General features: G+C 53.1%; 1 protein-coding gene across 1 annotated transcript; it reads right to left on the bottom strand.

Annotated features, from left to right (window-relative positions):
* Positions 1-5,555: 5,555 nt before the first annotated feature.
* Positions 5,556-6,494, bottom strand: LOC309684234 (olfactory receptor 14A16-like; the record flags this gene model as incomplete). Its single annotated transcript, XM_082500172.1, has 1 exon — positions 5,556-6,494. The coding sequence occupies one exon, from the start codon at positions 6,492-6,494 to the stop codon at positions 5,556-5,558; it is 939 nt and encodes a 312-aa protein (XP_082356298.1).
* Between the last annotated feature and the right edge of the window lie 5,428 nt (positions 6,495-11,922).

Here is an 11,922-nt window from a genome sequence, read left to right as displayed (position 1 = left end):
TCAGCCACCTGGGACTTACAGCACCTTTCCTCAAATCCGAGTTTTCTCCGCTAGTCTGGAGTTGCAGCTTTCAGCCCTTTGGCACCAGTTTCCACTTGTTTCACTTGGGGAATGAACTGCACCCAGACACAGAATTTTCTTTGTAGCCAAAAACAGAGACCAAAGGAAGGCATGGTTCAATAAAAATAAAATACTCTGTTGTAGATGAAGTCCACCTTACCTCCTCTGAAGTCCACTCTCCACAGAGGACAGCCTTAGTCCAAAGGAAAACACATTTTTGTGCCAAGCACGCATCCCAGGAACCCCCAAAGCACTCCCTGCCTCACAGTCTGTTTGTTCATATGCGCTCACAGCGAGTCACACGCTGAAGTCACGAGCTCCCTCCATTCACAGAGGGAAGCAAAGAGACAAAGTGCTCTCTTTTTCATAGTCAAATGTGCACTAACCCCAAGGTGTCTGGGTTACGGAAGCATCTTCAAGCAGACTCTGCAACATCCAGACCCACTCATTGCTCCTCCTCCTCCAGCGCTGGACAGCTTGTGTGCAGCCGTCCAGGCTTCCTTTTCTCCCTCAGGGAAAGAAATCAGTTTTCTCCACTGAGATGCTTTGCCCTACCATGCCTGTCCACCAGTTGCGGCTCCAGAACTGCTCCCATCAGCTCGGGGTCACATTTCCCAGTCCCACATCGGGGCTACAGCTATGCCTCGGCATCTGGGAGGCAGTGGGCACCTCTGTGTGGGCATCAGCCCCTGAACGACGATGTTAGGCAGAAGTTGAAACATATGTAGAAAAGACCTCCGTGTAATAAGTGCATCAGAAGTCTTCATTTTCAAAACTTAGATGCTGTTCTGTAAATTGTCATAATTTTTTTGCATATGTCCTGGACAAAGACCAGACAGCTAAGGACACTTTGTCTGCCTCTGGCTGTTTTCCTCTGGAGTCTTGCCTTGAGGCACAATGGCTGAGGAGAACTTGTTCATGAAACATGAGGCAAAGAGGATGTGAAGCGTACATCTGTCTCCACCTACTCTTACTGAGATAAGCTGTGACCACACATTGTCTTTATTTCTTCAACTGTTCTTGAAATAGTGTTGAGTTCTTGAATTCTCTTCCAAGTTCCAAGCAAATTTTGATAGAGAATCCTGCTGTACTTGGAGGGTGCTGCCCTTGAAGACCAGGTATACTTAGCTTTGCTGCCCACCAGTGCCGCTGATCATGGGATGCCGGCTACCTCTCCCCAGAATAGGCCAAAGTCTGCTCCACCGATGACCTGCAGTTCTCTACTCTCCTTTCTCCCTCTCCTCAGGAGCTCACACCCCACCATTTCAGGGTCACAGCAGCCAGTCTTCATGTCTCTGAGCAGCTTTGCTTACTTGCAAGTATCAGATCTGGGTTTGGATGGCCCTTGGTGGCCCACCAGGCAGCTGTGTTATGAAGCTTTCCCAAAACTGCCTGGACTGTTTGCATCCTGCGGCATTGCCCTTCCAGACAATGCCGGGTCATTAAAGTCCCCACGGAGGACCAGGCTTCTACATCCAGAGGCTTCCTTGGGGTGCTTAGAAAAGACTACGCCAACTCCCCCACCCTAACAGTGGCTTCCTTATCTCCCACCACAACAGCACCGTTACTGCCAACCTTGCCACACTCTGGTGGTGGCAATCCGTGGCTGGCACAAAGGCACTGAACCTGTCTGCAGGGCTGTCTGGAGTGTCTGTCCCACACTGGCTAGGAACGGGGATGGCTTTCCTGTGCAGTACCTGCCAGCTACATGTAGCTGTGTGTGAGAGCCTTGGCATCTCACAAAAACTACAGGCCTCTGTTGCGACATCAAAGAGAGGAACCGCCTGGAATCTCATGAGGCAACGTGGGGATGAAAACCATCGCTATAGTCGATGGAGATCTAGTCAACCCAGCCGATGGAAAAGAGAGAGAAACTGAGCTCTCCCTGTGCTACAGGACACCATTTGGGTTGATGGCAGCATAGGCTGCAAAGAAAACAGTAAATAGGGACAGGTACAGTTCTCTTCAACTGTCCTTGGACAACCTCTGGCACTCAGATGTCACCAGGTGTTTCATCAGAACAGCCAGCTCCTGCCCTACATCTTCATTAATTACCATGGCAGCTGAGACAAGGAGCTCACATGCAGGTACCTCTTTAATGCCCGCCTGAAGTGAGGCAAGAGGAGTGCCACCTCCTGTGGGTCTGTGCCAGGCATGGGAGGGAGCTGAGTCCCCTTCCAGTGCTAGCAATAGAAATGCAGGATTAGGTGCCTCCATTGACTCAGCTGAATCCTGTCCCCCACCAGGAGTAAAGGAGGTCCCTGCCTGCCATTGTCTGCATGTCTTGCCTAACAATTAGACAAGAAAGTAGTCTGAGTATCCTGGACAGGTCTTCCAGAGCTGGCACATGTCATGGCTGACAGGAGCTGTCATGGTGTCTGTCTTGGCTTCTCGGGTGGAGAAGGAGGATGTGCTCCCAAGCAAGGCTTCCCTGCTGCACCATCAGAGGCAAAGGTCATGATGGCTGCCTTCTCCTGGGGATGGCTTCAGGGGTGGGAAGCTGTGTGTGTAGCCAGGGGTACCCTGGGCTGTCCCTCAGAACAGGGTCCCTGCACTCCAGGGAGCCCCCTGTGTGCCGGGGAAGGGACTTTGCCCCCTGCCAGGATCCCCACTCAGCCTGCCCACAGAGCTGCCCATGCTGCTGTGGGGAGAAGGTGTGAGTGGAAGGAGGGATCCCTGGCAGGGTAGAATCATAGACTCATGGAATGGTTAGAGTAGGAAGGGACCTTGAAGATCACCTAGTTCCCACCCCCCTGTCCTGGGCAAGGGCACCTCCATGTACACCATGTTGCTCAAAGCCCTGTCCAACCTGGCCTTGAACATTTCTGGGGATGGGGCATCAAAAACCTGTCTGGGCAACCTTTTCCAGTAAAGAATTTCTTAATAATATCTAATCTAAATCTATGCACTTTCAATTTAAAATTATTACCCTTCGTCTTATGACTGCACTCCCTGATAAAGAGTCCCTCCAACTTTCCTGTAGGCCCCCTTTAGGTACTGACAGACTGCTGTAAGGTCCCCACAGAACAGGAGTGGTTGGAAGTGATGTCTGGAGTTCATCTAGTCCAACCCCTTTCCAGAGCAGGTTCAGCTACAGCAGGTTGCACAGGACGGTGTCCAGGAGGGTTTTGAATGTCTCCAGAGTCAGAGACTCCCCCACCTCTCTGGGCAGTCTGTGCCAGTGCTCTGACACCCTCAAAACAAAGAAGTTGCTCCTCATGTTTCGGTGGAACTCCCTAGCCTGCAAGACTATGATCTAATCGGCATTGCGGAGACATGGTGGGATGGCTCCTATGACTGTAGTGTTGGAATGGATGGGTACAGGCCCTTAAGGAAGGACAAGCAGGGGAGACAAGGAGGGGGTGTCACCCTCTATGTCAAGGACCAGCTGGAGTGCATGGAGCTCTGCCTGGGGACGGATAAGGAGCCGACCGAGAGCTTATAGGTCAAGATTTAAGGGAGGGCACGGAGAGGTGATGTTACAGGGGGGTTCTGCAAGAGGCCACCTGAGCAGGAAGACCGAGTGGATAAGGCCCTCTATAGAACATGAGGAGCAGCCTCATGTTCACAAGCCCTGGTCCTCAGAGGGAACTTCAGCCACCCCAATATCTGTTGGAAGGACAGCACACCAGCGCACAGGGAAATCAGGAGGTTCCTGGAACGCATTGACAATAACATCCTTCTCCAAGTGACAGAGGAGCCAACAAAGAGAGGTTCCATGCTGGACTTTGTTCTCACCAACAAAGAGGGGCCAGTGGGGAATGTCATGGTCAAGGGCAGCCTTGGCTGCAGTGACCTTGAGATGGCAGAGTCTGAGATCTTTAAGGTGGCGAGGAGGGCGCACAGTAAGCACGCTACCCTGGACTTCAGGAGAGCAGACTTTGGCCTCTTCAGGGATCTGCTTGCTGGAGTACAGTGGGACAGTGAGCCCTGGAAGGAAGAGGGGCCCAAGAAAGTTGGCTAATATCCAAGGGCTACCTCTGCCATGCTCAGGAGCGATGCATGCCAACAAAGAGGAAGCCAGGCAGAGACACCAGTAAACCTGAGCGGATGACCAAGGAGCTCCTGCTCAATCTCAAAGAGAAAAAGGAAGCCTACAGAGGGTGGAAGCAAGGACAGGTAGTGTGGGAGGAAACAGGGAAATTGTCCGTGCAGCCAGGGATCAGGTTAGCAAAGCTAAAGCCCAGGTGGAGGTGAATCTGGCCAGGGGCATCAGGGGCAACAAGAAAGCCTTCTATAGGTATGTTGGTGACAGAAGGAAGACGAGGGAACATGTGGGCCCACTCGGGAAGGAAAGGGGAGACCTGGTCACCTGGGACATGGAGAAGGCTGAGATACTCAACGACGTCTTTGCCTCAGTCTTCCCTGGAAAGGTCTCTAGTACTGACATTGTCCTCTCCCAGGCACTTCCCAGCCCTTCCCAGCCCTCCCAGCTCTGCCCACCTCCCCTGCCCTCTCCCCAAGACAGCCTAGCCCAGCAGCCCAGTCTGGGCTGGCCCCACAGCACTGCCCGCCACAGGCTGATGCAAAGCTCTGGGCACTCACCGCACAGCCCCAGCTCCTCCCAAGGGCACAGCAGCTCCTGGGGGGCAGACAAGGAGGTCAGCCTGCCCATCAGCCCCAGGGCTCATGCTGGCACCGAGGGAAGGAGGAAAAAGAGGCTGGTCACTCTCTGCCTCTCCGCAATTCATATTGTGCGTGATCCCCAGCCCTGACTGAATTTGCCCCCTTCTCTCCCCAGGCAGCCCCACACCCCAGGACAGCACAGCAGTCCTGGCCCTGGGGTTCCCTCAGGCAGCTCCTGCGTCTCCCCAGTCTCCCCTCCATGTGCCTGCTGAGTCGCTCATGACTCCCTTGGCACTGCAGAATCCTTGTGTGTGGACACAGTGATTCAGGGCTTTATTTTGGTGGACTTCACCTTTGAGGCTGTTTCACCTTCTGAGTCTCCATCCGTTCTAGCCCAAGGGCACGTGTTGAGTCCCTAATCCCGCCTCTCCTCCCCCTTCCAATGCATTTCCAGAATGTCTGGCATATGCCGTCAGTCCTGTCATGTGTGAAGAAGAGTGAGGAGATAATGGGAGCTCATGGACCGTCTCCCATGCCATTGGACACCAAAAAGAGCACTTTTAAATGCAGAACATTTGGTGCAGTGGAACCCAATAGTACCATAAGCTTAGCTCCAAAAACACTGAGAACACAAGGAGAAGACACTCCTTAAAAGACCAGTTCCTTGACGATGTTTTTGGAAGGAACTTTGGAGGAATAGCCCATCCTTCAGGCACTGCACTTGGGAGATGCCCTTTTATTGAAGAGCAATTATCTAACAGGCCACACCTGACACAGTGTTGTGCAAGGATCAGACACAGTAGGATGGAGCCTCAAGACAAGCAGCGTAAACTCAGAAAATTATCTATAAGTTGGATTATCACAAGAGTTAAAAGAAGACTCACGACCTAAGATAAACTGTGGGCAATGTGCAGAGAAGGGGAGGCAGGTTAGTGTCGGTGAAACACTTTCCATTGAGCCTGTTTCTGTAGGGCATCCTTGAGCTCCTGGTTCCTCATGCTGTAGATGAGGGGGTTCACTGTTGGAGGCACCACCGAGTACAAAAAGGACACCAACAGGTCCAGGGATGTGGAGAAGATGGAGGGGGGCTTCAGGTAGGCAAATATGCCAGTGCTGACAAGCAGGGAGACCACGGCCAGGTGAGGGAGGCACGTGGAAAAGGCTTTGTGCCGTCCCTGCTCAGAGGGGATCCTCAGCACTGCCCTGAAGATCTGCACATAGGACAGCACAATGAAAACAAAACACGCAAAGACAAAACAGGCACTAATCACAAGAAGCCCAACTTCCCTGAGGTAGTCTGAATGTGAGCAGGAGAGCTTGAGGATGTGGGGGATTTCACAGAAGAACTGGTCCAGGGCATTGCCCTGGCAGAGGGGCAGTGAAAATGTATTGGCTGTGTGCAGCACAGCATAAAGAAACCCACTGACCCAGACAGCTGCTGCCATGCGGACACAAGCTCTGCTGCCCAGGAGGGTCCCGTAGTGCAGTGGATGGCAGATGGCAAAGTAGCGATCATAGGCCATGACTGTGAGGAGGAAATACTCTGCTGATATAAAGGCGAGAAAGAAAAAGACCTGCGCAGTACATCCTGTATAGGAGATGGCCCTGGTGTCCCAGAGGGAATTGGCCATGGCTTTGGGGAGAGTGGTGGAGATGGAGCCCAGGTCGAGGAGGGAGAGGTTGAGGAGGAAGAAGTACATGGGGGTGTGGAGGCGGTGGTCGCAGGCGATGGCGGTGATGATGAGACCGTTTCCCAGGAGGGCAGCCAGGTAGATGCCCAGGAAGAGCCAGAAGGTCAAGAGCTGCAGCTCCCGTGTGTCTGCGAAAGACAGGAGGAGGAAGTAGGTGATGGAGCTGCTGTTGGACATTTGCTGCCTCTGAGCATTGGGCACTGTCCAAAAAAGAAAAGGCAGTTCAAAGATAGTGAAGACTTTTCTAAGAAAAAAAACTGCTCTGTATCTCTCTGAAGCTTCAGAGACTGCCTTTCGCTTTTAAAGACGATCTTTGGCATGTCCCTCATTTAAACTCTGCTTTGTGATGGCTGAGGGTGCCCCAGGGAGCAGAAAACTCTGCTGTGAGCTCTGGAGGGGTGAGTCATACCCTGCAGAAATAGGCAAATAGGAACATGGCGTGATGTCAGATTAATCAACTCATAATGTCAAAGAGATTTTCACAGAATCATAGAATCATAGAATTGCTGAGGTGTGAAGGGATCTTTAAGATCATCAAATCCAACCATTAACCTACCCTGAGAAAACCACTTCTAAAGCATGTCCCCAAGTAACACATCTACCCCTTATTAAAAAGTTCCAGAGGTGGTGAATCCACCACCTCCCTGGGAAGCCTATTCCAATGTTTAATAGCACATTCAGTGAAAAAGTGTTTCCTAATATTCAATCTAAACTTCCCCTGACATAACTTAAACCCATTTCCTCTCGTCCTATCACTTGTCACCACGGAGAAGAGGTCAGCCCCCACCTCTCTACAACCTCCTTTCAGGTAGTTGTAGAGGGTGATAAGGTCTCCCCTCAGCCTCCTCTTCTGCAGGCTGAACAACCCCAGTTCCCTCAGTCGTTCCTCATAAGATTTGTCCTCCAGACCCTTCTGTATTTTCAGCATTGTTTCTCCCCGTCCACCTGACTGCAGAGCACAGCTGTGGGGATTTTGTTTTGTTTGTACTGTTCTTGTTTCCCCAATGCTCCCAAAGAAGTGTTTTATGGCAGAAATTGTTGGACTTTCTGCCGTACTCCATGTGAAGCCTTGTGGGTTCTGAGAGGCCGAGGGGCTGTCCCTTAGTGTGGGCTGAGGGCAGTCGGTCTGTCCAGCAGCCCTGCTCTCAGCTGCCCTGTGCTGGCACCTCTTGGAGCTGGATGATGATGGACTCAGCTGTTCCCCTGAGAAGGAACTGGCCACTGCTGGGACCAGAGGAATGCAGTTTCCCTGTACCCCTCTCCAAACCCCTCAGCCCGTCTCATTGTACCTGAGGAGTATCTCAGCCCTCCCCTCCCAGACAGGGACACAGAGGACTCCCTGCAGCTGCCTGCGCCAAGACGCCCGGCAGCATTGCCGTGACCTGAGCACTGAGGGGTGTCCTCCATGGGGCTGCTGGATAACACAGAGATGCCACAGGAACGCTGTGCCCATCAGGAGAGCAGCTGCAGCCTAGCACGAGCCCCTCCGAGAAGGAGTTGAATGTCCTATGGGTGGGGTGTCTGGAAGGGAGAATTGGGTCATTTGTTTTGCCCTGAGCCCACAGATTATGAGGGGACTGTATGGACGTATCGTCATGTCAGGAGCCAGAGGGTTGGTCTGTTAACTGCAGCTTAGCCCCAGCCCTCATCCCAGCAAGTCAAGTGCTGACAAGAAGGGGAGCAGACAGAGGAGGGGAAAACTGGAGAAACGCCCCAGTGCTGCTGCTGAGGGCGTCAGAAAGGGACAGGCGGTCGGGGATTGGGTCATTTCCCCTCTGCAAGGGTGAGGCCGCTGGGCAGGTGCCCCATGGCCATCAGGGCAGAGGCTGGGCTGGGTAGGAGAGGAGAGCAGGGGGTGGCTCCGGGGAAGGCGTCTGCCCTGAAGGGGCTGGACGGGAGGTGCCGGGATCCCCCCTGCCCGGGCATTTCTCTGTCCCCATGTCTCCTCACTGCCAGTGCTCCCAGAGCCCATCCCACACTGTGTCCAGCTCTGGCCCGCAGACCCCTCCTGTCAGCCGGGAACTGCCCAGGGGCATCTCGGGGTGTGCAGGGGGCTCAGGAGCAGCTCAGACAAGTGCTAACGAGAAATGGGGTCTCCATGCCTGCTCCAGAAATGAGAAATCCATTCCCACCTCTCACTGCCCACCCAGCCAGCCAAGAGGGGGCATTTCCAAGCACAGACTCCTTCCCTTTCAGTGAAACGCAGCCCTGATGTCCTTCTTTAGAAGGACCCTCTGCAAATGTCCTGGGGGTGATGGGGAGCTGGGAACAGCCCTGACCCACACAGGTGCCTCTCCACAGCAGAAGGCATCTGCCTTGCTGGCAGTCACTCCTTCCACCCACAGCTTCTCCCCACAGCGCTGTGGGAGCTCCCCGGGCAGGTGAAGAGCTGACCCTGGCAGGCGGTGGAGTCCCTGCCCTGGCACAAAGCCCCCTGTGTGCAGGGACCCTGCTGGCAAGTACAGCCCTCCCACCCCTGCCTGCACACCCCTATGCACACCTCCACAGCCATCCCCGGCAGAAGGCAGCTCTCAGGCTCTGTCCCTCTCACCGGGCAGCAGGGAAGCCCTGCTCTGGAGCACATCCTCCTCCTCTACAGCACAGAACTGAGAGAGTCCTCCTACACAGATCCCAGCCGCTGTCAGATGGAGCAGCTTGATGAGATCCCTCCAGGAATTGGAGCTGCATTGCCCGGCATCCAGAGACTTACCACGCAGAGGGCGTTGAAGATTCCTGCCCCATTGAGCTCTCAGCACCCCCCACTCCTAACTGCCTTTAAGCTCTCTCTGCCTCACAGGTCTCCTCTCCCTGCCTGCAGGCCCTGCTCCTGGACAGAGCTGTCTCTCTGGAGCGCTGCCCGCTTGCCAGGAGCTCCCTCCGTCCCAGCAGCCCGGCCCAGATCAGCAGCAGAGCACCAGCCCACGGTGGCACTGCCTCTGTCCCCTCTGGGCTCCCTGGAAGTGTCCCTGGGTCTCCAGGGGAACCTGCTGGGAAACAGGATAAAGTCATCACTTGTTTTCCTCTCTCAGCTGGGGAGAAACACTTCTGTCCAGGAGTTTCAATTCTCAATCAGAGACAAGTTGAGGTCCAAGAATACCTTTTTTTCTTTTTTTATTAGACAGGATACCACAACAATGCCAGGGAGCAATCTCCTTTTCCTGTTTAGAGGGAAAAGATTCTGATGAGCCAATGGAGACTTCTCAGCCTGGGTTTGTAATCCCTGGTGAGTCAAGAGGTGTTAGCTCCATCCCATGCCCACCACAAACCCCCAGGAGGTTGCATTCTTCTGGCCTCACTTCACAAGGGCACAAAAGCGGCTCCTGCATGTGAGCTCCTGGTCTCAGCTCTCCTGTGAAGTAATGGAGAGGGAGGGCAGGAGGAAGATGTTTGGACACAGACACCTGGAGACTTCTTTGGTGGCAGGGGTGAACAAGAGGCATGCTGAGAACTGCCAGCTCTGGTGGAGCAATTCAGAGAGAAGGGGCAGCATCTGGGGGCATCTTGGTGGAGGCTGGTGGGAAATCCCTTTGTCCAACTTCAATGACACAAGGTGTCCACGTGGAGGACAAGTTGCCCCTGTAACTCTTCCTTCTGCCCAGGGCAGCCCCTAGAGGGATTCAGCTGACCAAATGGAGTCACGTGGCACAGGCAGAGCTCAGTCTCTCTCTTTCTCTTCTCCATCAGCTGTCTTTTCCACATGTCCCTGGAGTATGATGGCAGTTGTCTCACGTGCATCCCTTCATTGCCTGACCTAATTCAGGGCAGGGGAACCTCAATTTAGTTTACAGATTCCGTCCTGGAATGCTCGAGGAGGTGCCAGGGCTCTCCAGCACAATTGCATGCGCCTGACAGGGACAGCAGAGGTCCTGTACAGGAGCCCCGTCCCCACCCAGACTGGCTGTGTGACAGGCATCACCCAGAGCATCTCAGACAGAGTGGGTGCCTTTGGGCCAGTGACTGAATCTCACCACTGCAGTGGCACAAGCTCTATCCCTTTTTCTCTTCCATAAAAATTGGCCAGCACCTGAACAGCAAGCACATCACACCAGGATCTCCTCTCGTGTTCCTTCACTCTCAAACTATGCTGGTTCTTCTCTCCTGATTTTTTCAGCCATCCCCTTGACAATACAATCATGGATCAGGCCAATGATTTTCACAGTGAGCCTGAATCACAGCATGTCCACACCAAGGACATTTGCAACATCATCTTGTTCGTCTTGAGACCACCTTCATCCCCACCGCAGAGCTTGCTCCCTTTGTGTGCACCTCATTTCTTCTTCACACTGCCATCTGCCACCCACTTCAGCATGTCTCTGCTCTGAAGCAAAGCCTTTGCACAGCTGAGGTCTTGGGGCCTTGGAAGCAGGTTTCCCTCTTGCGAGTCTGCTCTCAGCCCAAGTGTGCCAGAGCTGAGGTGCTGCAGCCCAGCCATGCCCCAGGGCCTTCAGCCTGGGCACAGAGAGAAGGGTCTGGAGCTGTGTGTGCCATCTCTTCATTCCACTTGGAGGGAAGAAGAGCTGAGGGGTGTTCGGACATCTGCCACGACGGGGGTGCTGTGATGGGTGGGTACAGGATGATCCGGAGGGCAGAAATTATGAGAGAGGCTTGCCCTCGTTGTGAAGGACCTGCTTAGATTTGTGGAGCTCCTCTAGGTGATAACTCCTTTGTGTAAGGGTCAGAAAAGAGACTAGCGAGGGTTACATTGTCGTGGGAGACAATGAACCTATTTATATCACCTTGTGAACTTTAATTGCCCTGGCATTCACTGGAAGGGGACCACAACTGCATGCAAACTGTCCTGGAGGCTTCTCGAGAATATTGATCAAGACACAGCTTAGGATCCCAGTTTCTATAGCACAGCTGCCAGATTGGCCAACAACAGTAATACTCATCTGCACCTGTTAATTTCAAAGAAGGTAGAGCTGGACATGGATGTGACAAGAATGTCAGCTTTGGCTATCGTGTCCATGAAATAGTGGGGTCTGCCCTCCCAAAGGGAAGGAGAATAGAAGAGTGTAGGTCTAGACCTCGGAGGAGCTAGTCTTAGTCTTGTGACTTTAAGTGGGGAGCCTATGTGACCAGCACAGAAGGGCAGCAGAGCAGAGGTCAGTATACCTCATCTGCAAGGACAGCATCTGTCAAGTAGGAGAGTGTAGTCATACCGATAGTCAGAAAAAACAAGCCCAGCTGTCAGGAGAGGAGCTTGGGGAGACAGGAAATTCATGGGGAAGCTCCATAGAGAAAATGAAGCATGCGAGATGTGGATGCACGTGTTAAAACAAAGGAAGAATTCAGAAATACAGTTGGTTTTAGAAAAGTCACAGGTCCTATAGAGCTGACACTTGCACGGAAGTTCAAGGGCACAAGCATGAGCTGTCACTGCTCCAGGAACTTTTAAAGAAGAACTGAACATAATGTGCGGCCGCTGTTGAATTCAGTAAGAGCATGTGTAAATAGATCTGAGATTTTCTGTGTTCTCTTCTCTCCTCCTTCTTCACCAGCAAGGCCTCCCAGTTCCATGTGCCTAAGAGGCAAAACCCCACGCAAAAAGCCAGCAGTGGATGGAGATCAAGTCTGCGGGTACTTAGCTAAGGCCAAGCCTTAG

The sequence above is a fragment of the Vanellus vanellus genome (assembly GCF_965231255.1).
Source record: "Vanellus vanellus genome assembly, contig: HAP1_SCAFFOLD_45, whole genome shotgun sequence".
Taxonomy (NCBI): Eukaryota; Metazoa; Chordata; class Aves; order Charadriiformes; family Charadriidae; genus Vanellus; species Vanellus vanellus.
This window is presented reverse-complemented; position numbering and strand designations above follow the sequence as displayed.